Source organism: Lithobates pipiens, unplaced genomic scaffold (assembly GCF_037356315.1).
Source record: "Lithobates pipiens isolate NorthernLeopardFrog02 unplaced genomic scaffold, aLitPip1_a1.2 Scaffold_18, whole genome shotgun sequence".
NCBI classification, from domain to species: Eukaryota; Metazoa; Chordata; class Amphibia; order Anura; family Ranidae; genus Lithobates; species Lithobates pipiens.
In genome coordinates this window covers 290,999,347-291,022,642 of record NW_027507758.1, presented here as the reverse complement: position 1 = coordinate 291,022,642, position 23,296 = coordinate 290,999,347, and the positions used below count along the sequence as shown (strand labels likewise).

General features: G+C 44.5%; 1 protein-coding gene across 2 annotated transcripts in view; it reads right to left on the bottom strand.

The window, feature by feature from the left end:
- Positions 1-1,797: 1,797 nt before the first annotated feature.
- Positions 1,798-23,296, bottom strand: part of REV3L (REV3 like, DNA directed polymerase zeta catalytic subunit) — a 284,940-nt gene continuing 263,441 nt past the window's right edge. For both annotated transcript variants that reach the window (XM_077487106.1, XM_077487107.1), the window contains 3 exons: positions 20,774-21,020; positions 16,140-16,349; positions 1,798-2,935 (listed from right to left, as the gene is read on the bottom strand). In XM_077487106.1, coding sequence (XP_077343232.1) covers positions 2,795-2,935; positions 16,140-16,349; positions 20,774-21,020 — 598 coding nt within the window. In that variant the 3' untranslated portion in view covers positions 1,798-2,794. The remainder of the gene's footprint in view (positions 2,936-16,139; positions 16,350-20,773; positions 21,021-23,296) is intronic.

Here is a 23,296-nt window from a genome sequence, read left to right as displayed (position 1 = left end):
ACTGAGCTTGGGGACAGAGTGCATCAAGTTGAAACGAGAATGGGTGATGTTACTATATCCTTTAACGCACTCGTGGACTCCCACATGTCCCAGCAAGATTCTATCTCCAAAATACAATCGAAATTAGCAGACCTGGAGGATCGTTCTCGTAGCAACAATTTGAAAATACGTGGCATACCTGAAAGCGTGGCAGCACAACAACTCCAGTCATACGTTACTGATATGTTTCACGCAGTAGCACCATCGCTATCTCCGCTAGATCTAAAGATAGACAGGATCCATAGAGTACCCAAACCATCCTTCTTGCCACAAGAAGTTCCAAGAGATGTGTTACTCAGAGTTAATTTTTTCCAAACTAAGGAGCTAATCTTAGATGTCTTCCGCAAAGCGGAGAACCTACCAGAGCCGGCCGCAAATCTACAAGTGCTACCGGATCTCTCGCAGTACACATTGCAGTTGCGACGTAACATGGCGACATTTACAATGCTAGAATAACAGAAATCCAACAGATGGAAAATCTCAGTATGATGTTGAGAGAGCAAGAGGATAAATATTGGAAAATCTGGCCCCCCTATATTATATACAGGCATACCCCACTTTTAAGTACAAAATGGGGTTTATTTACTAAAGCTGGAAAGTGCAAAATCAGGCTCACTTCTGCATAGAAACCAATGAGCTTCTAACCTCAGCTTCTTCAATTAAGCTTTGGTAATAAAATCTGGAAGATGATTGGTTTCTATGCAGAAGGGAGCCTAAATTTGCACTTTCCAGCTTTAGTAAAAAAAAAACATTGTGTATCCTTTAGGAACAAATAAATCTCCAATGTGTTGTGTAGGGGAGGATCTGGGAGGGGGATGGAGGTTTTTTTTTCTTTCCTAATACTTTCTTGCTTGTCTTTCTTTTCTATGTGTCTATGAATTTCGGTTGCATCTCTTTCGTGTTTGGAGGAGAACCAGGGTTATATCGAGTTAATAAAAATGTAATAAAGGTAGAGGTTATTTGGGCTTATAGTAGATCAATATGAAAGTGCGAGTAAATGGCGAGTCAGCTTAATGATAATATAACGTTTGAGTATGGGTAATAGTAACTGACATCAGCCAAGAGGATGCTACGTGTAAAATAGTGGATGTATTGTATCGATGTACTATGTAAAACTGCTTTACTATCTTTGTGAAAAAAACTGAATTTATTAAAAAAAAAATGTCATGCAATGCCAAGCTGCTGCTAGCAAAGCAAACAGAATATTGGCATGCATTAAAAAGGGGATTCATTCCAAAGATAAAATAATTCTCCCGCTCTACAAGACACCTACAGTATGTTGCCCAGTTCTGGGCACCAGGCCTCAGGAAGGATGTACTGGAAATGGAGAAAGTACAAAGATAATAAAGGTTCTAGAGGATATTAGTTATGAGGAAAGGTTGCGAGCACTGAACTTATTCTTTCTGGAGAACAGACGCTTGAGAGGGGCTAAGATTTCAATATACAAATACCATACTGGTGACCCCACAATAGGGGTGTTAAGGGAGTTTAACAAGCCTCGTGGCCACTCATTAAAATTAGAATAAGAGAGGTTTAACCTTAAACTATGTAGAGGGTTCTTTACTGTAAGAGCGGCAAGGATGTGGAATTCCCTTCCACAGGCGGTGGTCTCAGCGAGGGACATCGGTAGTTTCAAGAAATTATTTGGCTTTCCCCATTGAGCAATGTATTTAGCTGAAAGTTTTGGTATTGCAAACATACTCAAGATTCTACGTGATCTTCTAGATGCTATATGCATATTCACAAATGTCACAATACTCAATGTTTTATTCATGTTTAATATTGTTTTCATTTAAATTTTTCAAACAATTTCCAGTTTAGAAAACAATACATTGACCACATAATTCCTTTTTTCATTTTATACAGTTATACAAATATTCTAAATACAATGCTGTGTTCAGGATGATGGCAAATAAGATTTAACTGTACATAAGGAAAGAAAAAATATTTTAAGCATATTTAGAAACCATATAAATGTCTATACAAAACAAGCAAAATGGAATAAATCTTATATTTAAAGTATTGCAACAGTCCCACAGTTTTATAACAAAAAATGTATTTGCACAGTTCCTCACAATGCCCCAATTAACAGCTAAAGCAAGACAGCAATATATTTTTTCCTTTTTTGATTTTTTTTTTAAAGTGACAATCAGAAATGCTACACAGAAATACAATTTGCACACTCTGATCAAAGTAACAAAAAGATGTTGTACAAGTGGAGCAGAACATGGAGGACATACACTGCTTGACTGTATAAAATCCCATTGCACATCATTTTACTCAGTTGTTTCAAAAGTAAAAAAGGTCTATTTACAAAATATTTTGCACTTAAACTTAGAAATTATATGGGTGCTCTAGATTTGAACCGAGGTCTGATACTGATGTATCGAGAGAGGCGAGCATTCTGCTGATCAGATTTCCGTGCCCCTTCCTAAGCTGTGTACTTGGAAGTAACCAAAGCCTGTAGTAAGAAATGCATTTACACACTGATTCCTCTAGCTACTTCAAACACCTTGAGTATAAAAATGTATGTTACAAAGTTAAAACAAAGGAAAAAAATACTTTGTACATTGTATAAAGATAGCAATACATAGGTTAACCCCCAGCATGGATGGACATGAGTGTTACCTTGAATTATAGTCATTAAACAAATCATAAAAATCATGAAACAATGAAAAAAAACAGCACCATGCACAATAGTCTGTAGTGTGATAAACACATAGGCGATATAGCACCGGTCACCTCCTGGCACAATTTAAAACTGGTCTAGGAGCTGACGTAGATATGGAGCCTTGGAGAGTTCCCGACTCACTCTGGAAAGCTTGAAAAGTACCGGGCAGTTGAGGGAGACACACTGAATCTGTTGATCCCTGCAGCCTGTGCAATTCTTGCATAACTAGAACATAGATCAGAAAGACAGTTACCAACACATCTGTACAACACACTATATCCCTACAAAGAATAGAAATTCAAGTTCCCACCTGTGTGTGAACTGCTTTAAAGGGTATCTACACTACCAAACCAATTCATATATTGCAGCTTACCAGACTAGGTGGCTACATTTGTTTTCCTTTTTTATGCTTCTTTTTTCCCCCACAATCCTGCTACCACCACAATTCCAGTCCTAGCATGAAAACTCTCACTCACTGTACCATATCTAGGGGGCCACAAGGTTGTCTCCCCAGGCTGCTCTCATGATTTAGATTACATACAGCTCTCCTATCCTCATCTCCACTACACTGGAGGGTATTATTAATAGTCAGTAGCTGCCGACTTTTAATTATTATTTTTTTTCATTGGAACTCCGCTTAAAAGTGGTTGTTAACCCACTACAATATAAACATACAATCCTCTCTGTAAAATAACATTGTGTCCCAGTGTCTGTTATATAAAAAGGATGCTGATCTCTACCTCATATCAGAGGGTCTCCCGATGCTCACATGACTCCTTGGCGCTCTCCTCTGCCCAGCTGACAGTTATAGTGGGAGGGACCAAGAACTCCTGCTGTCAACCAGGGAGGAGAGAGAGCAGAGGAGTCATGCGAGTGTCGGGAGACACTCTGATATAAGGTAGAGATTAGCATCTTTTTTTATATAACAAACACTGGGACACAATGTAATTTTACAGATGGGATTGTATGTTTATAGTGTAGTTATAATAACAGCAGGAGGGGGAGGCTGGGGAGTGAACAGAGCCGGCGGGAAGGGGGGAGAGCAGAGAACAGGGCTGCAGATGACAGAGGCACCTAAACTGACCACGGTGTCAGGGCTCAGCAGCCATGATATACCATGGTCAGTTTACAGGGGGGAGGGCAGAACCAGGCAGGATCAGACAGTTTTTTTAGGTGATAGAAGGGGCCAAATGACACAGCACAAGCACTGTGCCGTTTTTCATGCTTTAAGGGAACAGGATCTGTTATTTTTGACAATTACGTGGTCGTGCAACATGGCTTCCAAACAAAATTGACTTTTTTTTTCCCACAAATAGAGCTTTCTTTTGGTGGTATTTGATCACCCCTGCGGTTTTTATTATATGAGCTATAAGCAAAAAAAAGAACAATTTTGAAAAAAAAAAAAAATAAATCCCCCAAAAATATGTATTCTTCTACATATTTTTGACAAAAAAAAAATTCAAAAAAAAAAAATTGCAATAAGCGATTGATTTGCGCAAAATTCATACCCTTTACAAAATAGAGGATAGTTTTATGGCATTTTTATCAATTTGTTTTTTACTAGTAATAGCGGCGATCAGCGATTTTTATTGCAACATTATGGCAGACACATCAGACATTTTTGACACATTTTTGGGACCACTGTCATTTATACAGCAATCAGTGCTATACAAATGCACTGATTCCTGTGTAAATGACACCGGCAGTGAAGGGGTTAACCAGGGAGTGGCAGTGTAGGGGTTAAGTGTGTCCTAGGGGCGTGTTACTTACTGTGGGGGGGGGGGCGTGGCTGTGTGTTAGTGAACACTGATCTCTGCTCCAATCACAGGAAGCAGAGATCAGTGTCACTTGTTGCTAGGCAGAACGGGGAGATTCTGTTTACTTCCGCATCTCCCCGTTCAGTTTCCCCGTGAGATGATCGCAGGTATCCCCGCGGCGATCGAGTCCACAGGTCCCGCGTCCGGACTCACAGGGGTCCCGAACGGCACGTGCGCCGCTGCCAGCGCTCACGTGATGACACGGCGGCATTCTTAAAAGGGACATACCTGTACGCCCATATGCCTGTCCGTGCCATTCTGCCGACGTACATCTTCGTGCGCCGGTCGGGAAGTGGTTAACTGGCAATTACAGTCATGCAACACTGTATGCAAATTAAATGTATATAACTTTTTCTTCACACAAAATTTTTTCAATGTATTTAATCACCACAGGGGTGTGCACACGCGTGCCCCAAATCTGGGAGAGAAGCTGGCATGTACGTTGCCGAGCCTGCACCTGCTTGCAGTATAGTTACTGTGAGTGGTCGGGAGAAGGTTAAAGAACACTGACTAATTAAACTGTTATGGGATTTAACAGTGAGTACAAAAATCCTATTTTCTCTTTCGTTCACTGACACAGCTCCATTATTCTTGACCATAGGGACGTCCCCCAAGCAGTGTCATAACGAGGGGTGGGAACAGCATAAAAAAAACTTCACCCACAACCAGAAGTGCTCCCTAACAGGGGAGTCACCAACTTATCTAGCCGCATCAGAACTTGCAGTTAACAATGCAACAGTGCATTATACTCAAAAGTAACTATTTTCTTTAAAAAACAAAAAACAAAAAAATAGGTGCAATTGCAACATTACACAGTCGCCTGCAAAATTTTGCAGCCAAAACAGGCATCAGCGGATGCGCTTACATCCACTTTGTAGAATTTGGTAAAAGTGTGAACGGCCTTACACACTTGAGTGACTGACGCTTGATGTCGAAAAGCCCAAGAGGTTCCAATTGCTCTGGTGAAATGGGCCGTGACAGGAAAGGGGGGCACCTGCCCCTTCCAGGCATAGACATGTACCACAATCTATCTGATCCACCTGGAAATGGTGGCCGAGACCGCAAAATAACTTTTTTCGGACCAGCTACCGAAAAGAGCAGAGTCTGACTTCCGAAAAGGAGCAGTGGCAGACAAATACACCCTTAGAGCCCAGACCACATCCAGGGAAGGAAGGGCCACCTGCTTAGGATGTGTCGGTTTAGGACACAAAGATGGTAACACAATGTCTTCATTGATGTGGAACGCTGAAACAACCTTTGGCAGAAAAGAAGGTTGCGGACGCAACACCACCTTATCCTTATGGATAACCAGATAAGGCGACTTGCAAGACAAGGCCACCTGTTCCGAAACCCTCCTAGCCGATGTAATGGCCACTAGAAAGACCACTTTCTGGGAAAGAGTAAACAAGGGAATTTCTCTGATGTTCTCAAACAGCGGTTTCTGAAGCGCTGATAAACACCAGGTTCAGATCCCATGGGGGTAACGATGGAAGCACTGGAGGAACTACATGTCGGACCCCCTGAACAAAAGTGCTCACTATTGACTGAGATGCCAGGGGTCGCTGAAAAAAAATAAAAAGAAGACAGCCAAGGCTGATATTTGTCCTTTAATGGTGCTTAAAGACAATTTTTGGTCTACTCCTCGCTGTAGAAACAGCAGGATCCTGGAAACGGAATAGGTGCGCGGACGCCATCCTTTCTCCTCACACAGAGATGTATGCCTTCCAGGTATGATGATATATCTTCCAAGAAGAAAATTTCTGGGCTCTCAACATAGTTGAAATCACCGAGTCCGATAGGCCCCGGTTCCTTAGCACCATGTTGTTAAAACCAGCAATGGTAAAGCAGGATGGAGAATCGGACCTTGAGACAGAAGGTCTTCTTCATAGTTTCATAGTTAGTAAGGTTGAATAAAGACACCAGTCCATCCAGTTCAACATGAGTGAGAGTCTACAATTGTCCCTTTTCCCTGTACATTGCTATACCCACATCAGTCCCTATCCTCAAGGAGACCACAATCCAAGGTCCCCATTCATATACTAGGGCCAATTTTGGACAGAAGCCAATTAACCTACCTGCATGTCTTTGGATTGTGGGAGGAAACCGGAGTACCCGGAGGAAACCCACATAGGCACAGGGAGAACATGCAAACTCCAGGCAGGTAGTGTCGTGGTTGGGATTTGAACCAGCGACCTTCTTACTGCTAGGTCAGAGTGCTAACCACTACATCACCCTTCTTCTTCTTGCATCGTTATTCGCCAGGGAGCATCCGCAACCAGGCGTACTAGGTTGGCGTACCAGGAGCGCCGAGGCCAATCTGGGGGAATCAGAATTACTGGAATCCTCTCGGCCTCCCCTCTGCGAAGCAGACATGGTAGTAGCTTTAATGGAGGAAAGGCGTAGATCAGTCGATACTGACCCCATGGAGCCACCAGCGCGTCTGACGCGTCAGCCCAAGGATCTTTTGTCCTGGATACGAATCTCGGCACCTTCTGATTGTGCCCCATTGCAGGCACAGTAGCCTGAACACCTCCAGATGCAGCGTCCATTCTCCTGGGTCCAGCATCTGGTGACTCAGGTAGTCTGCCTGCCAGTTTTCCACTCCCGGGATTTAAATGGCCGAGAGGGCTGGTACATGTCACTTTGCCCGCTGAAGGATGTGAGTGACCTCCTGTGCTGCAGCAGTTTCTTGTTCCTCCTTGATGATTGACATATGCCACCGCCATGGCGTTGTCCAACTGGATCCTGATCGGACGCCCTCACAGTCTTGAGCACATTGATCGGCAACTTGGATTCCTCCCCCGACCAGAGGCCCTGGGTCGACTGTACCCCCAGTACGCCACCTCAGCCGGTCAGACTGGCGCCCGTTGTGATCACCATACAATGCAGAGGTAGGAATGACTTCCCGGACCGAAGTGCCGGGGACCTCAGCCACCAGAGCAGGGAGTCCCTGACTCACCCGAATCTGCCGATCCAGGGATAACGGAGATTTGTCCCATTTTGTCAAGATCTCCTGCAAGACTGGTATGAAACTAAGCGTACGGCACTGCCTTGAAGGAGGCCACCATGAGCCCCAGGACTCGCATGCAAAAGCGCAGCGACGAGCACCTGCAGTTCATTAATAGTTTTACCGAGGCTCAGAGTCTGCAGTTTGCCTGAAGGGAGAAACACTCTCGCTTCCATGGAGTCCAGCAATAGGCCTAGGTACTCCAACCGCTGAGTCGGTATAAGCACCTTTAGGTTCAACAGCCACCCAAAATCCTGCAGGGTTTGCATGGAGATCGCCCCATCCTCCTCTAATTCTGAGGTGGAAGATGCTCTCAAGAGGAGATCTTCTAGATGGCCTAGGATCTCGATCCCGCGTTGTCGCAACAACGGCAAAATTGGAGCCAATACCTTGGTAAAGACTCGGGGAGCTGATGCCAAGCGAGAGGGCCACAAACTGGTAATGGGTTTCTCCCACTGCAAATTGCAGAAACCTCTGATGCCTGAGGCATATGGGTATGTGCAGGTACGCATCCTAGATGTCCAAAGACGCCAGAGAGTCCCCTTGATGGGAGTGCAGCGACTACTGAGGGAACTGATTCCATTCTGAACCTCTGTACTTTTACAAAGCAATTGAGGGCTTTTAGGTCCAAGATTGGACGTACCCATTCCTTTTTGGGGACTACAGATTGGAATAGAACCCCTGGAACCTTTCCGACTCCGGAACAGGTACTATCACCCCGCGACTTAGCAGGTCCCCGAGCCGGGAGTAAGGGAATGCAGGAGGGGAAGAATCTGTTTGGTGGACAAGTGAGGAACTCTATCTTGTAGCCAGAGGAAATCAGTTTGCAGACCCATTGGTCCGACAGCCGAGACGCCACCGGGCTGCAAACTCCCAAAGGCGACCCCCACCTGATAGATGGGCGGGGGCAAATCTTCATGCGGTAGCACAGTTGCTCGCAGGCTTGCAGTTCCAGGAACACTTTTGTCCCTCAGAGGTTGCCCTGTCAGGCTGGGGGCGTTTATCCAAACCCCCGGGCGGACGAAAAAGCTGCTTATGAGCAGAGAATGAAGGCCCTTGCCTACAGCGTGGCTCCCTAGTCTTCCTGGTCTGTGGGAGTACTCTTTCCACCTGTGGCATTCTTAATGATGCCATCCAACAAGGCTCCGAAGAGCCGCTCACCAAGGAAGGGTAGATCCGTCAAGGCTTTTCAAGATGCCTCGTCCACAGACCAGCATTTTAGCCAAATCAGGCACCTCAGCACCACTGCTGACACTGAAGCGCTGGATAACAGAGGCGTATCCAGGGCCACGTCACAAACTTACTTAAGGCCTTGCACTAACTGGTCTGCTAGTTCCACGCAGACAGGAGAGGCCTGTTGCTCCCCCAATTCACGGTGCAAAAGTTTTGCACACTCAGTAAGTGTCTGTGACACAAGTGTCTAGGCCAATACTGGTCGCATTGCTGACCCCATAACCATAAACAAGGAACTGGCCACTGCCTCGGCCTTTCTGTCCATGGGGTCCCCTCTACTGGGATCGTGGTTACATTATTCAACCTGGATACTGGGGGGTACACGACCAGAGGAGCCGACCATTTTTTAAGAAGGCTCTCCTCAAAGGGGTAACGCACCGCCATACTTTTTAGGACTGTAAAGGTCCGTTGCGGTCTTCACCATTCCTTGTATATGAACTTTATCGAAATAAGTCAGATACGGAAACACCTTAGGTGTACGGACTGGCTTACGGGACCCAAAAGGGACCGCTACTTCAGCAGAGGGATGCTGTATCCTGAATCTTCAGGGCATCATGCACAGCTGTGATAAGTTCTCCAACAAGCGCTTTGTCGGGCACGGACCCGGACGGGGACTCATCCTCACTGTCTGATCGGTCCTGGTCAGCGTCATCTGAAACAACAGAGCAGGGGCCACCAGTCTCAGTGGGGCCCGAGAGGGACCCCCGTATCGACCTCCCAGGGAATGGCCAGCTGCTCAACCCCGCCGAGGCAGGGAGAGCTGTACTTACCATCCGGACGAGCTTGGGACATCCCATAACAGACCCACTCCCGAAGAGTACGGGGTGGCTGCTGGCAACAGCACACTGTGGCACAGACATCAGTAGCCCGGTCGTATGTGTGCCCCGGAGCGTTGCACTCACCAGCCACCCCTGGAGCCTGTGGGGCATGTCGTGGCGCATAGCTATGGTCTGCACACGCTCGATGGCCAGGCTGGGGAGACTACAAGGATAAGGGTATCCAGCCTGTCACCCAGCCGGCTGTTGATAGTAGATCACAGGATCCAAAATTTTGCTCAAAAGGCAAATTTCTGCAAAAAAAATCCCAGGATCGATTGGTCCTGCACGGTTCCTAGGTCCATCTCCTTCATTAGGCAGAAAAAACTGAAGCTGCAAGAAGCAGGCTGTGGGGTTGTTATTGAAGGGACCGCCCCCTGGGCGGAACTAGAAAATTCTGTTTTTTCACATGTATAACATGTTCTGTCTAGTCCTCTCCTGAAGGTGGCGTGACAACCCTATGGTCAAGAATAATGGAGTCTGTTATTTTTTTAACTTACTTTAACAGACCAAGATATCCAGACAATGTAGCAGTTAGAGGGTTGAGACAAACCATTTACCACTGACAGGGGTGCTTACAATTGTCAGCTTTTATTCATTTATATAAAACTTTACCCCAAAAGGAGAGAAAAAAAAAACTTTTGTTATAAACTGCTTATAAAGTTAAGCTTCAATTTATTAAATAAGTCCATCTACATCTGCTAGTCAAGACTGGGCACACATGGGCTGAAAACTGTCAGTTCGGCAGTAACCGTCCAACTTTCGGCCTGTGTGTACAAGCTCCCTGTCTGGCAGAAGCAGGTCACACAGCTGCGTTCTGTCCAAAAAAACATGCTAGAAAACCAGCATCCAATCAGCACTGGCAGCTTATGGCTGCAGGTTCTGATCAGTGTGTTCTGGTGGGGGACAGTGTCAGAATACAATTGCTCAGCAGGGGAGTTTTCTGCACCAATATCGTTTGTGTTCAGCCAAAGACTGTTCAACTCTCAGATTCAAACCATGAATGGGCAGGCTGATTGGATTATACTCAAGTTGATCCAGCATGTGGGATTTTTAGGATGCAAAATTTGCCGGAGGCTATAGCCGCTAGCAATAACCACTGTGTTCTCTCGGCTGGAAAGGCTACTTACACCCTGGGAGAGACCTAGTACTCTGTGGTCGCCTTTGGCGACCCATGGAGAGAGGGGTCTGCCAAAGCATCTGGCTAGGCAGGCTATGTCATACTCTATGTCCCTGTCAGGAGCCTTGCACCCTGGGGGATCAGGGAGAGGTCCTTTCCCTTCTGGGGGTGGACAAAGCACACCCTTAAATGCACTTTTTAGTGTGTGCGCACATGCACATTTTTTGTACACTTGATGATTTTTGTTTTCAGTACCACCATGGATTAAATAAAAACAAAAACAACAGGTGAAATAAAGAAAAGACCAAAAAACAAGATTTTTAAAACAGCTAACCTGTAAAATCCTTTTCTTTTATGTACATCAGGGGAAACAGGGCCATAGTAGTTACTATGTGGGTTATAGGGCCACTAATAGGTGAAGGACACTGGCACGCCCTAAGGCAAGAAGTGTACTCCCTATATAACCCCTCCCACTACTGGGAGTCCTCAGTTTTGTAGCCAAGAAATACAAGGGTATACCAAGAAGGGAGGGACCACTGTGTCCCCTGATGTACATCAAAGAAAAGGATTTTACAGGTAAGCCATTTTAAAAATCCTGTTTCCTTTTCATACATCAGGAGACACAGAGCCATAGTAGTTACTATGTGGGATGTCCCATAGCAATGGCAACTGAAGGGAGGGAGACACAACAAAAAAGTAGAGCAAAAAAAAAGAGTCCAGAGGACTTAAACTGCAGTACACTGCACCCAAAGGCAATATCCTCATGACCTTTAACATCGATTTCATAAAATCTGGTAAATGTATGAACTGAAGACCAAGTTGCGGCCTTAAGCCGCGTACACACGGGCGGACTGTCTGGCCAACTAAGTCCGTCAGACAATCCGACAAACAGTCCGTCCTACTTTTGAATGAACGGACTTGACCACACACGATGAACAGACAGTCCGTTGAAAGCTTGCGCGATGACGTGTACAGCACGTACGACGGGACTAGAAATACGACGTCCAATACACTGCAATGCAACCTTCGGCCGTGTAAATCTTTTCTGAGCATGCGCCATACTTAGTCCGTCCAACTTGCCTACTCACGAGCGGACTGTCCGCTGAAACCAAAGTTGGACGGACAATATTACGGAAATTCCGAAAGACTTAGTCCGCCAGACTGTCCGCTGAAAAAGTCCGCTGAAGCCCACACACGAGCGGACTGTCCGCTGAAACACGTTTCAGCGGACTAAGTTGGACAGACAGTCCGCCCGTGTGTACGCGGCCTTACAGATCTGAGCCATAGAGGCCTGATGATGCACCGCCCAAGAGGCACTGATTGCCCTGGTTGAGTGTGCTTTAACATGAAAAGGAGGAATTGTCTTCTTTAAGCCATAAGCTTGAACAATCACTTGACAAATCCATTTGGAAATAGTAGATTTTGATGCTGCCTGTCCCCTTTTGGACCTTCTGGCAGAACAAACAAAACATCTGTTTTGTGAACCTGAGTGGCAGCCTTTAAATAGACTCTGATCGCTCTTACTACATCAAGGGAATGTAGTGCTTTCTCTTCCCTAGATTGAGGCTCTGGGAAAAAAAGGAGGAAAAATATCCTGGTTTAAATGAAAACCTGTCACTACTTTTGGTAGGAATTCAGGATGAGGACGTAAAACCAACTTATCCTTATGCATGATCAAATATGGCTCTTTACAAGATAGAGCCGCTAGTTCTGATACTCTTCTAGCAGAAGAAACGGCAACCAAAAAGATTATCTTTTTTTATCAAAAGAACCAAGGGAATTTCCCGCAAAGGCTCAAAAGGCTGACTCTGCAAAACCGATAAGACCAAATTTAGATCCCAAGGATTTAGAGGTGCCTTTATACAGGGGGTAACATGGATCAATCCCCCTATCAAGATACGCACCAGAGAGTGGGAAGCAAGAAGCCATTGAAAAAACATTGACAAGGCTGAGATCTGGCCCTTGATAGTACTCAAGGCCAGCTTCATTTCTAATCCCATTTGTAGGAAATCAAGGATCCTACCTATGACATACTTCCTGGGGTGCCAACTCCTGGATCCACACCAAGAAACATATGCCTTCCAGACTCTATAGTAAATGATTTTGGAAGCCGGATTCCTGGCATTAATCAAAGTAGACACTACTGAAGGAGATAACCCACGATCCTTTAGAATGTGGGTTTCAATAGCCAAACTATTAAATTTAGCATCCGTAAGGTAGGATGGAATACTGGACCTTGTGCGAGAAGGTCTGGCCATAATGGCAGAGTCCAAGGGTCTCCTACCGCTATCTTTATGATCTCTGCAAACCAAGATCTTCTGGGCCACCAGAATCACCTCCTTTTGTTCCTGTGGAGAAGACAAGGAAGTAGCAGAACAGGAGGAAACGCATAGATCCGTGAAAACTGATCCCATGGGAAGAGCAATGCGTCTGTTCCGCATGCTAGCGGACCCCTCGTTCGACTTTGTTGTTGAATCTGGACGCGAACAGGTCCACATCCGGAATACCACATTTCTGACATATCGCTAGGAAGATGTCGGGTGAAGAGACCATTCCCCTGGTAATAATTGTTGGCGACTCAAGTAGTCTGCCTGCCAATTTTCTATTCCTGGAATTAAAATCGCCAATAGGCAAGGAATGTTGTGTTCTGCCCAAGCTAGGACACAATTCACCTCTTTTTTTGGGCTGCATGACTTCTCATGCCCCCCTGGAGATATGCAGCTTTGATATCGATTGAAGCCAAAAACTCCCCTCCTTGCAGGATGGAAACAACCGATCGGATTGACTCCATGCAAAAGGACTGGATATTTAAGTGCCAATTCAGATCTTTGAGATCTAGAATGGGTCTTACCTCTCCATTTGGTTTTGGAACCGTGAAAAGGTTTGAATAAAAACCCATGCCCCGTTGCTCTAAGGGAACCTCTGATATTACCAACTGGTATAATAGATGATCCAGAGCTAGAAAGAGACTTATTTTTCTCTGGATCCCTGAGAACATTTGATCTTAGAAAACAAGGAGACGGAAATTCTCGGAAGTCTAGTCTGAAACCTAGAGAAACTGAAGAAGCCACCCATCTGTCTTGACATTGTTCATGCCAGATCTTTGAAATTTGCAGGAGCCTTCCCCCCCATCCGAGCGAGCGGGGGCACCCCTTCATAAGGGGGCTTCAGCATTCTGCTTTGTGGGCTTTCTGCCCCAAGATCTCTTGACTCAGGTGCTGCCCTTGGGGTGTTCCCCTTGAACCTGACGGTTGAGGCAGTCGAGACTGCCTAGAGGCTGATGCCCCTGACACAAGTAAGATAGCACGCTTAAAGGAGAAATGTTTGAACTTCTTTACTGGTAAAAGAGAGATTTTCCCATTAGAGATCCTTTGGATGTATTTATCCAGATCGTCTCCAAATAGCCGTTCACCATGAAAGGGGAAACTGGCCAAGAGTTTTTTTTACACGGTGCTTCGGCTGACCAATTTTTCAGCCACAGAACTCTGTGAGAATGCACTAGTCCAAGCATAGCATCTACTGTGAAACATTGTGCATATGATACACTAGCCTATTGCTGGGCCTGCTGATCAGGCAGAATCTTAAGTATCTCCACAAACTGTACCTTAATGGACTGAGATACACCAATTGCCGCAAGAACCGGCTGCGCTACTGAACTTGCTAAAGACATATTGCTTTTGTAAAGAAGTTCCAACCTTTTAAGTGTGGGATCCTTTAACATTAGTGCATTATCCACCGGACACGTGAGACTCTTGTTCACTGAGGCAATTGCAGCTTCAATTGCTTGAACCCCCCATTTCTTATAGAAATCCTCTTTCATAGGATAAAGTGTGGAGAATTTCTCAGGAGGATAATATTGTTTATCCGGATGTTCCCATTGAAAAGGAAAAGCATCCCCATATGGGGAAGGTTTTAATGATCCCAAACCAGAGGTGGGTTCATCAAGAGACACAGCACTGTTTCCAGCGCCAGGCGGGTGAGTGCTCAATACAGCCCCCAGTGGTGACACATGGGCATGACAGCATTATAACTTAAAAAGGAGAAATTCATAAGAAAATCTCCACTTAACGTCCCGCTGCAGGGTTATCCAAGTTAAACCCAATCTTCACCCTTCACGGTGGGCTCCAAAACCTTCAGGAACAGGGGAACCTAGAGGTTAGCCAAAATCCTGGACCTGCAACAGCACCCTGCCAGTAAAAACTTTATGGCCTTACTACCAAAAAGTACTGGATGCCAGGGTCCAGCGCTCTAAAAAGAGAAGCATTCGCAAGAAAAACCTTGTTTCTTCGGACACGAGGCCGGATACCATTCCTTAGGTCCATGAAAGGACACTCTGAACGGATCCGGTCAGCATGGCTAGCCCCAGCAAGGATTGTTCCAGTGGAGCTCAGCACAGCACATCTTTACTCATGACCAACACCTTAGACACTGGCGAAAAAGCTGAGGACTCCCAGTAGTGGGGGGGGTTATATAGGGAGTAAACTTCTTGCCTTAGGGCGTGCCAGTGTCCAACACACACTAGTGGCCCTATAACCCACATAGTAACTACTATGGCTCTGTGTCCCCAATGTCTGAAAAGAAAAGAAACCACAGCACGCAGTCACCACATCGAAGAATCAGTAAGGTGCAATATATTACATTTTTGTTTTTGGGTTTCAAACAACTTTAAAGTGATTTTTGTTTTTAAATAAACATGTCATACTTACCACCGCTGTGCATCCTCTTCTGGGTCACCCCACCGCGCTAACAGCTCCTCCCCACATCGTATAACCCCTAGGAGAAGAACTCTCCTGGGGGGTTACCTTGCAGGCACGTTCCCGAGTCCAGCATTTGCATTCATAGACACAGAATGCAGGACTCGGCCCCGTTCCCCCAGTGCCCGCATCATTGGAATTGATTGGCAGCAGCGGCTGCGCTATAAACACGAGGGTTTACAATCTGAAGCATGCAAGATATGAAATTCATTCACAAATACTGATAAAAGGTTTAGAATAATTAAAATGATTGTTTCTTAAATCCGTGGATATTACAGTGTAAAGTTTATCCATAGGGGTTTATATGCCTAATATTTAGGGGCGGAGTCCATATGTTTCAGTGGACCCCAATGTGCATGAAAATAAAATTTAATATGAACTAAAAAATAAAAAAGTAATGGATAGTAATTGTCCACACACTATCCATTAACTGGACTTCCCATTTAAAGTAATTACATTCACGTATTTGGCACCTGTCAGCATCCCCTTTCACTCCCTTATGATGATCTCCCTGGAGGGGACTGCCTTGGCAAATTACATTTTGTGGAATAAGAGTGACATTCAAGTACTTTGATGACCAGTAATGTAATATTACTGTTTTATCTGCACACTACCATGATATTACAGTTTAGATATACAATAAAAAGATTCAAAACGTACTTGAAAGAAACAGGTCTACTGACCTTGACCAGTTGATCTTGCCTATACTCCAGCTCTCGAATTTCTTGATTAAGAATTACTGCTACATGTTGAGGTTGACTTCTGCATTTACAGCAGATCCCATGTTGTGTTAGCTCATCGCAGACAGGACAATGCAGAGTAGTGAAATACTGAGAGATTGTGCCTTTTCTAGAATCCAGCTCATTCCGTGCTGTTGAGCAAACTTTCTGAATCTGCCAGTGCAAAAAAAAAATAAAAAAAAAATAAATTTATCTTGTTACCTTTAATAATCTCAGTTGACCAGTCTGGGAGATATGTAATACAGACCACGCAGACCAGTAAGAGCTCTTTCACACAATGTCTGTTTTTAAAAGACTCCACTAGCTCAGCAGGGATCGATCAGTTGATCCCCGCTGAGCCGGCGGATGACAGGTCCATCTCTGCTTACTGTAGAGACTCTGACCTGTTAGATCTCCGCTCTCTGCTATGGGGGATCAGATAAAAATGAATTCCCTCTCCGTTTTCATCCGATCCGCCAGACTGATGGAAAATAGGGTTTCTATCCGTCTGAATTTAGTGGAGCGGATCGGATGACAGCGAACACGTTACCGATAACATCCGTCGCTCCACAGAACTGCATGAAGCAACCGTTCAGGTCGGCTTATAAAACTGACCGGCAAACCTTAATGGTACGCGTGTGTGAAAGGGGCCTGAAAGAAGCAGCATATGTAGTATTTTATTACAAGACAATGCCATATTCAAAATTCTTATGTGTGCCTGGCCATTACAGTTTAACCTCACTATTATGATCATTAATCATATCTGGATATGTGATAATATATATATATATATATATATATATATATATATATATATATATATATATATATATATATATATATATATATATATATATAAAATTCAACAAACCCAACAATATGGATACATAAAAACAATATATACTGTACATCTTCAACAAAACTGATCATAATAACAAATGTGTAGGCAGACATCCCACAAACGCTAGCTAATGGGCTGCCATGCTGATCTTCTGGGTATGATAATTTCATTGCCTTGAAAAAGTAGTACAGCAAGGAAAGTCTGAACACCAGATATGCATGTGTGTTTCTAGTTCAATGACAAAATGTTATGGCGGGTGGACCACTGATTACACAGAGCCCTAGGAGGCACTCTGTACATACTCAGTTTGGTGTGTATTAATAGAGAGTTTTTTTTATTGGGGGGGCACATGTGATTAGCATAGGGCCAATCAACACTGCCAGCACCAGATTTGCATATGTGCTTCCAATTCAATGACATGTTACTGGGGGTGGACCACTGATTTATAGCAATGGCTCCATCAAAAAAAATAAAAAACAAGAAAAAAAGTTGGGTAGCGAGAAATGTGGAGTGACCCAGAAATAGAAGAAAGGGCAGCGTGTGTCCTATACTCCCAAGATATGGAATTTACAGGGAAGTCAAAATTCTTCTTATGGTAAAGTGTTATTAAACACACAACAGTAAAATCAATATGCATATGCAATAAAGCATGCTTGTTATACCGAAGAGGAACCTAAGGGGTTAATCCTGCTCATTGTGTATAAATGCTGTTTGATCCTGTCTTTTCTGATCCTCCCCTTCTTTTCCTGTCCCCAATCCATTTGCTAACACAGAGCTCTACCAGGAACTCTGCACATGCTCAGTTTGGTGTGTATTACTAGAAAGCTTTCTTTTTTGGGGGAGGGTGCATGTGATCAGCACAGGGCCAATCAGCACTGCCCAGACAGAAAGTCATACAGCCACATAGGACAGTCAGAGGAGAATGAAAACTCCTACAAGCTTTAACCAGTGCTCGGCCGGATACCAATAGAAGTCACAAGACTGCTATATACTGTACTGCTGATGAGAAAAAGTATTTAGCAGTTTATACTTACTAAAATACTGTAATTGCATTTCTATGTTCCGTGTGCGACTGGAAGACCACGTATTATGAATGCAGGGTCCTGGGTTTAGTAACACTAAAATAATACAGTACACAGGCTGAGTATTCACAGACTCTGTGTAATGGATGAAAGGGATTGGCAATAAACTAGGAAAACTGTGCCAACAGGCCCAACTGCAACAAGGGTCAACCCAGCATCACAGTGCCGCTACATGAACCTTGCGTTCAAAAGCTGCACCCAAAGAGGGCTGGCTGACCACCTGGTAAAACCGAGGCACCATTCATTTGGAATTGCCACGGTTCTGTTCTCAATTCCAAATAAGTGGCAATCGGTGCAAAACACACAACGCACTTTTGGGTGCCATTCATTGTATATGACACTCAAAAACATGGTGCAATTTATCTGCGCGACGCCATCACAGCAAAATGCGCCTTTAAAAATTGTGAAGCTGGTCACCCAAAAAAGGAGGAGCTGCTTTTGGGTGACAAATGCCCACATGCCTCAAGTGAATGGGATGCACTATGCGCAACAAGCGGAATCAAGTGAGAATTGCACTTTGAAAATCGCAATCAGGCACACTCGTTTTCGCTACGTGCACTGTTCAGGGACTGAAAAAGTATGAGCAGAGGGCCTGGTGGTGGCCTTACAAAGTTAGGCTACAAGAGCTTGGTGCTGAAATGACCAGGAAACACACACTGACCCTTTGAAGTGGGTGTAAAAAAAAGCAAAGGAAGTGTTTTGTCCATTACGGTGTAAGATTTAGGAAAAAAAAAATTGTCATCCATTGAGTGATGGTGGACTTTGAAGCAGAATGTCCCTTGTGAGGACCTGATAGTTGGTAGGACAAATGGGAAGGTCAAGTTCTGATTGTAGGACTGCTAGAATGCGAGGCACAGTGTAAGCTCTGGGATTTAAGTGCCTGTGTTCATATACCAGGCAAAGAAGGATCTCCTACAATCCTTTTTTCTAAATAGATATTTCTTAGAAGTGGCTTTTCTTGCTTCAAGCAAGGTAAGAATGACAGACTTGGAGGTCCCTCTCCCCCCTAAAATGTGGTCTTAAACAGTCATGTTAAAGCTAGCAGCTGAAAAGCAGACAATGATAGGGCCCAGAGATAGCAGATGTTGGGTAGAGACCAGGTGGCATCTCCTCGTAAGCTAAATGGGTCTGTGTACCAGGTTGCTGTATGCCAATTTGGTACAATGAGAACCACTGGTTTCCTTGTTGCTCTATTTTTTTTTTTTTTTTTTTAAGCAGGTGGAGTAGAATACTCACTGGAAAGAAAGCTCAGATTACCCTGGACTGAAATCAGGAGATTATCAAGGCATCCAATGCCAGTGCTAGAAGATCCTTGGTCCTGGGCATAGACAGGAGGTCGTTTCTGTTGAATTTGGAGGCCAGGATATTCAAATCCAGGGTTCCACATCTGACATTTTGGGTTGAAGATGGGCCCATTCTCCTTGATGCAGGTGTTGGAAGCTGAGGTAATACACCTTCCAGTTATTCATTCCTGGGATGTGAAAATCAGAGATCCCTGGACAAGGAGTCTTAATCCATGAGATGATCTGGCTCACTTCACTTCCTTCAAGACTGCATGACTCCTGGTGCCCCCTTGGGTGTGCTTGCAGAAGGGAGCTCCAGTTTTGCAGAGCCATCCCCCAATGACCACATTCCCTGGACCCTAAGGGACTGGAAAAATCCTCCCCAGTCTGAATGACTGGCATCTGTTATCAATTTCCAGTGATAAGGGAGGGAAAAACTTCCCATTGTTAAGCCTGGACTGAAGATCCACCAAGCTACGGGAACTCTGTGCTTGCCTGGACAGGAGCATGGGTAGGTCAGGAGAAGGGGCATGCTCGTTTCAGGTCAATAGGATGTATTGCTGGAGAGGTCTCCAATGAAACGGAGTGAATGGAAACACCCCCAAAGGAGGCTATCATGAGGCCTACAACTCTCATGGAAGATTTCACCAAGGAATGTCTCTTGAACCTCAATTTCCAAACATGAACTTTGAGAGAAAGCAGATTTTTCCCTGGAAGAAATACTTTTGCTTGGGAAGTGTCCAGGATCAGACCCTAGTATTCTAGGTGAAGAGGACCTGTGAACATTTACAGATAACTGAAAGGGAGAGGACTCCCTTCAGGAGGTGGTCGTCCAGATAACCTGTGACCTAGATGTCCTGAGTTTGAAGGAGTACAGGAAGAGGTCCTTGGACTTATGTGAATAATCTGGGAGCAGAGCATAGGCCAAATGACAGTGCAACAAAGTGTTTGTCTCCTACTGAAAAGTGTAAAAAGCACTGAGGAGGTGGATCAATGGGAATATGAAGATAAGCATCTTGGTTGTCTATGGATGCCGTATTCCCCTTGTCTCAAACAGGCGATAACCGACCTGCAAATTCCATGAGAAATTTTGGAATTTGAAGGTATTTGTTGAGGGATTTTTTTTGAGGCAGCAATAGGAAATGTCACCTGTTTTACAGCACCCAAGTAGCGTCAGTCTATGACATGGACCAAGTGTCATGCAATATTTAACACATCTAAGGAAACCCACTGAGGTAAAACTTTGGGGAGCATTATACTTTTCCATCTGGTCCTTCCTCCTGCACTTTTACGATTACCAAAACTCCTTGCATACTTAAATTTCTGATTACATAAATCTTAATTACTATCCATGGCACCTTTATGATGATGCTGCCATTAATGCATGCTTACCCTTGGTAATTCGTCATACCAACTGAAGACATCCACACCAATGAGCGAAAAGATCCTGTTTAGTGGTGGCATTATCTGTTTGGTGATGTAGTAGGTTGCATTTAATCTCAAATTATGATCTTGCAGGACATCAATGGGTCGCCTTACAAGCTGGATAAGGGGTACTCCAGGCGTCCCATACACTATCACATATGGCACCCTTTCTCCAACACGTGGCTCAGAACGACGATCATATGCTACCATTTTTCTGTTAAAAAAGGAGCAGGAGAAAGTTAAGAAATATTAATATGTTGGCTCTGCAGTATGTGATTAAGAGATGCACTATTGACAATGAAATTACAGCAGAAAAATGGGTCCATGCAAGGTCTTGTAAGGGTGTTAAAGTAGTTGTAAACCCTTACACACCACTTTTACCTACAGGTAAGCCTTATTATACACACACTTGAACCGTTCAGGAGATATTCACTGTATCAGCATGTGCTGACGTCATCGGCACATGCGTTTCTTCAGCTGCTGCACCATTACTGAAGGCTCCCACCCGCACTCCGGTCAATCACAGCATAGGAACTTGCGATATCCGGAAACAACTCAGAGACATGTTGCCAGCCACAGTGGTGTGCAGGGACAGCTGTGAGGTCTTTGATTGATGAGAAGTATTACATAATGAGCTAGTATGTTTGTAATCATAAAAAAATGCATAAAAAAAATTTGATTTGTATACTCTAATAGGTTTATTAGTATTGGCATTCATCATCTTTTTTCCATACGTAATGATAAAAGAAGTTTTTAGATAGGGCAACGAGTTTGTGGAAAAATAGGATTTTTTACTTACTGTAAAATCCATTTCTCTGAAGTTTATTGACAGACACAGCCTTTCTAAAGATAGGGTTATATCGCCTCTATTCGGAGTAAGACTAGGCAGAACAAAAAGCAAACGAGCACCTGGCTACACCCATGGGCTGTCCTTAAGTCAGTATATAACCTCCGCCCTGCTCTAGGAACTCAGTTTAGTAGCAAGCAGTAATAGAAGTATCAAAAGAACTCCACAGAGGGGTTGATGCTGTGTCTGTCAATGAACTTCAGAGAAATGGATTTTACGGCAAGTTAAAAAATAAGATTTTTGTACTCACCGTAAAATCCTTTTCTCTATAATTCACTGACTGACACAGCTCCTTTATTCTTGACCATCGGGTTGATACGCCACCTTCAGGAGAGGACTAGGCAGAACATGTTAATGTACAAAAACCCCCCCCAGAAATTTCTAGTTCTGCCCAAGGGGCGGTCCATTCAGTAACAACCCTCCGGCCTGCTTCCTGCAGCCTCAGTACGTCAACAAGCAGTATAATGTAAAACAATAAGAGGGGAGGGTGCTGTGTCAGTCAGTGAACTAAAGAGAAAAGGATTTTACGGTGACTACAAAAATCCTATTTTCTCTTACGTTCACTGACACAGCTCCTTTATTCTTGACCATCGGGACGTCCCCAAGCAGTATCATAATGAGGGGTGGAAAACAACATAAAAGAACTTCACCCACAATCAGAAGTGCTCCCTAACAAGGCAGTCACCACCTTATTTTACCGCATCAGAACTTGCGGTAACAATGCAACAGTGCATTATACTCAAAAGTAACTATTTTCTTTAAAACAGAAAAAGTAGTGCAGGATTGCAAAATTACACGGCCGCCCGCAAACTTGCGGCCAAGCAGGAATCAAACAATGTGCTTACATCCACTCTGTTGAATTTGGTAAAAGTGTGAACGGATGACTAAATCGCCGCCTTACACACCAGAGTGACTGACATTCAATGTTGGAAGCCTGAGAGGCCCCAATTTTCCTGGTGGAATGGGCAATGGCAGGAAAGGAGGGCACCTGCCCCTTTAAAATGTAGGCCTGTACCACATCTGTCGGACCCACCCGGAAATGGTGATCTACCACTATACCGCCATACCTCTTTTTCGGACCAGCTACCGAAACCAAAAGAGATCCAACTCCCGCAGGGGAGCCATGGCAGACAAATATATCCTTATAGCCCTGATCACGTCCAGGGATAAAGGGCCACCTGTTAGGATGTGTCGGTTTAGGACACAGAGATGGTAACACAATATCATCATTGATGTGGAACGCTGAAACCACCTTCGGCAGAAAAGAAGGTTGCAAATGCAACACCACCTTATCCTTAAGGTTAACCATATAGGGCGATTTGCAAGACAAGGCCGCCAGTTCCGAAACCCTCCTGGCCGATGTAATGATCACTAGAAAGACCCCTTTTCTGAGAAAGGGTCAAAAAGGGAATTCCTCTGATGTTCTCAAACGGCGGTTTCTGAAGCACTGATAACACCAGGTTCAGATCCCACAGGGTAACTACAAGTTGGACCCTCTGAACAATAGTGCTCACTAGAAAGCAAGATCCCATGGGTCACTGAAAAAAGACAGTCAAGGCACATATTTGTCCCCTAGTGGTGCTTGAAACCAACTTCTGGTCTACTCCTTGCTGTAGAAACAGCAGGGTCCTGGAAACAAAATA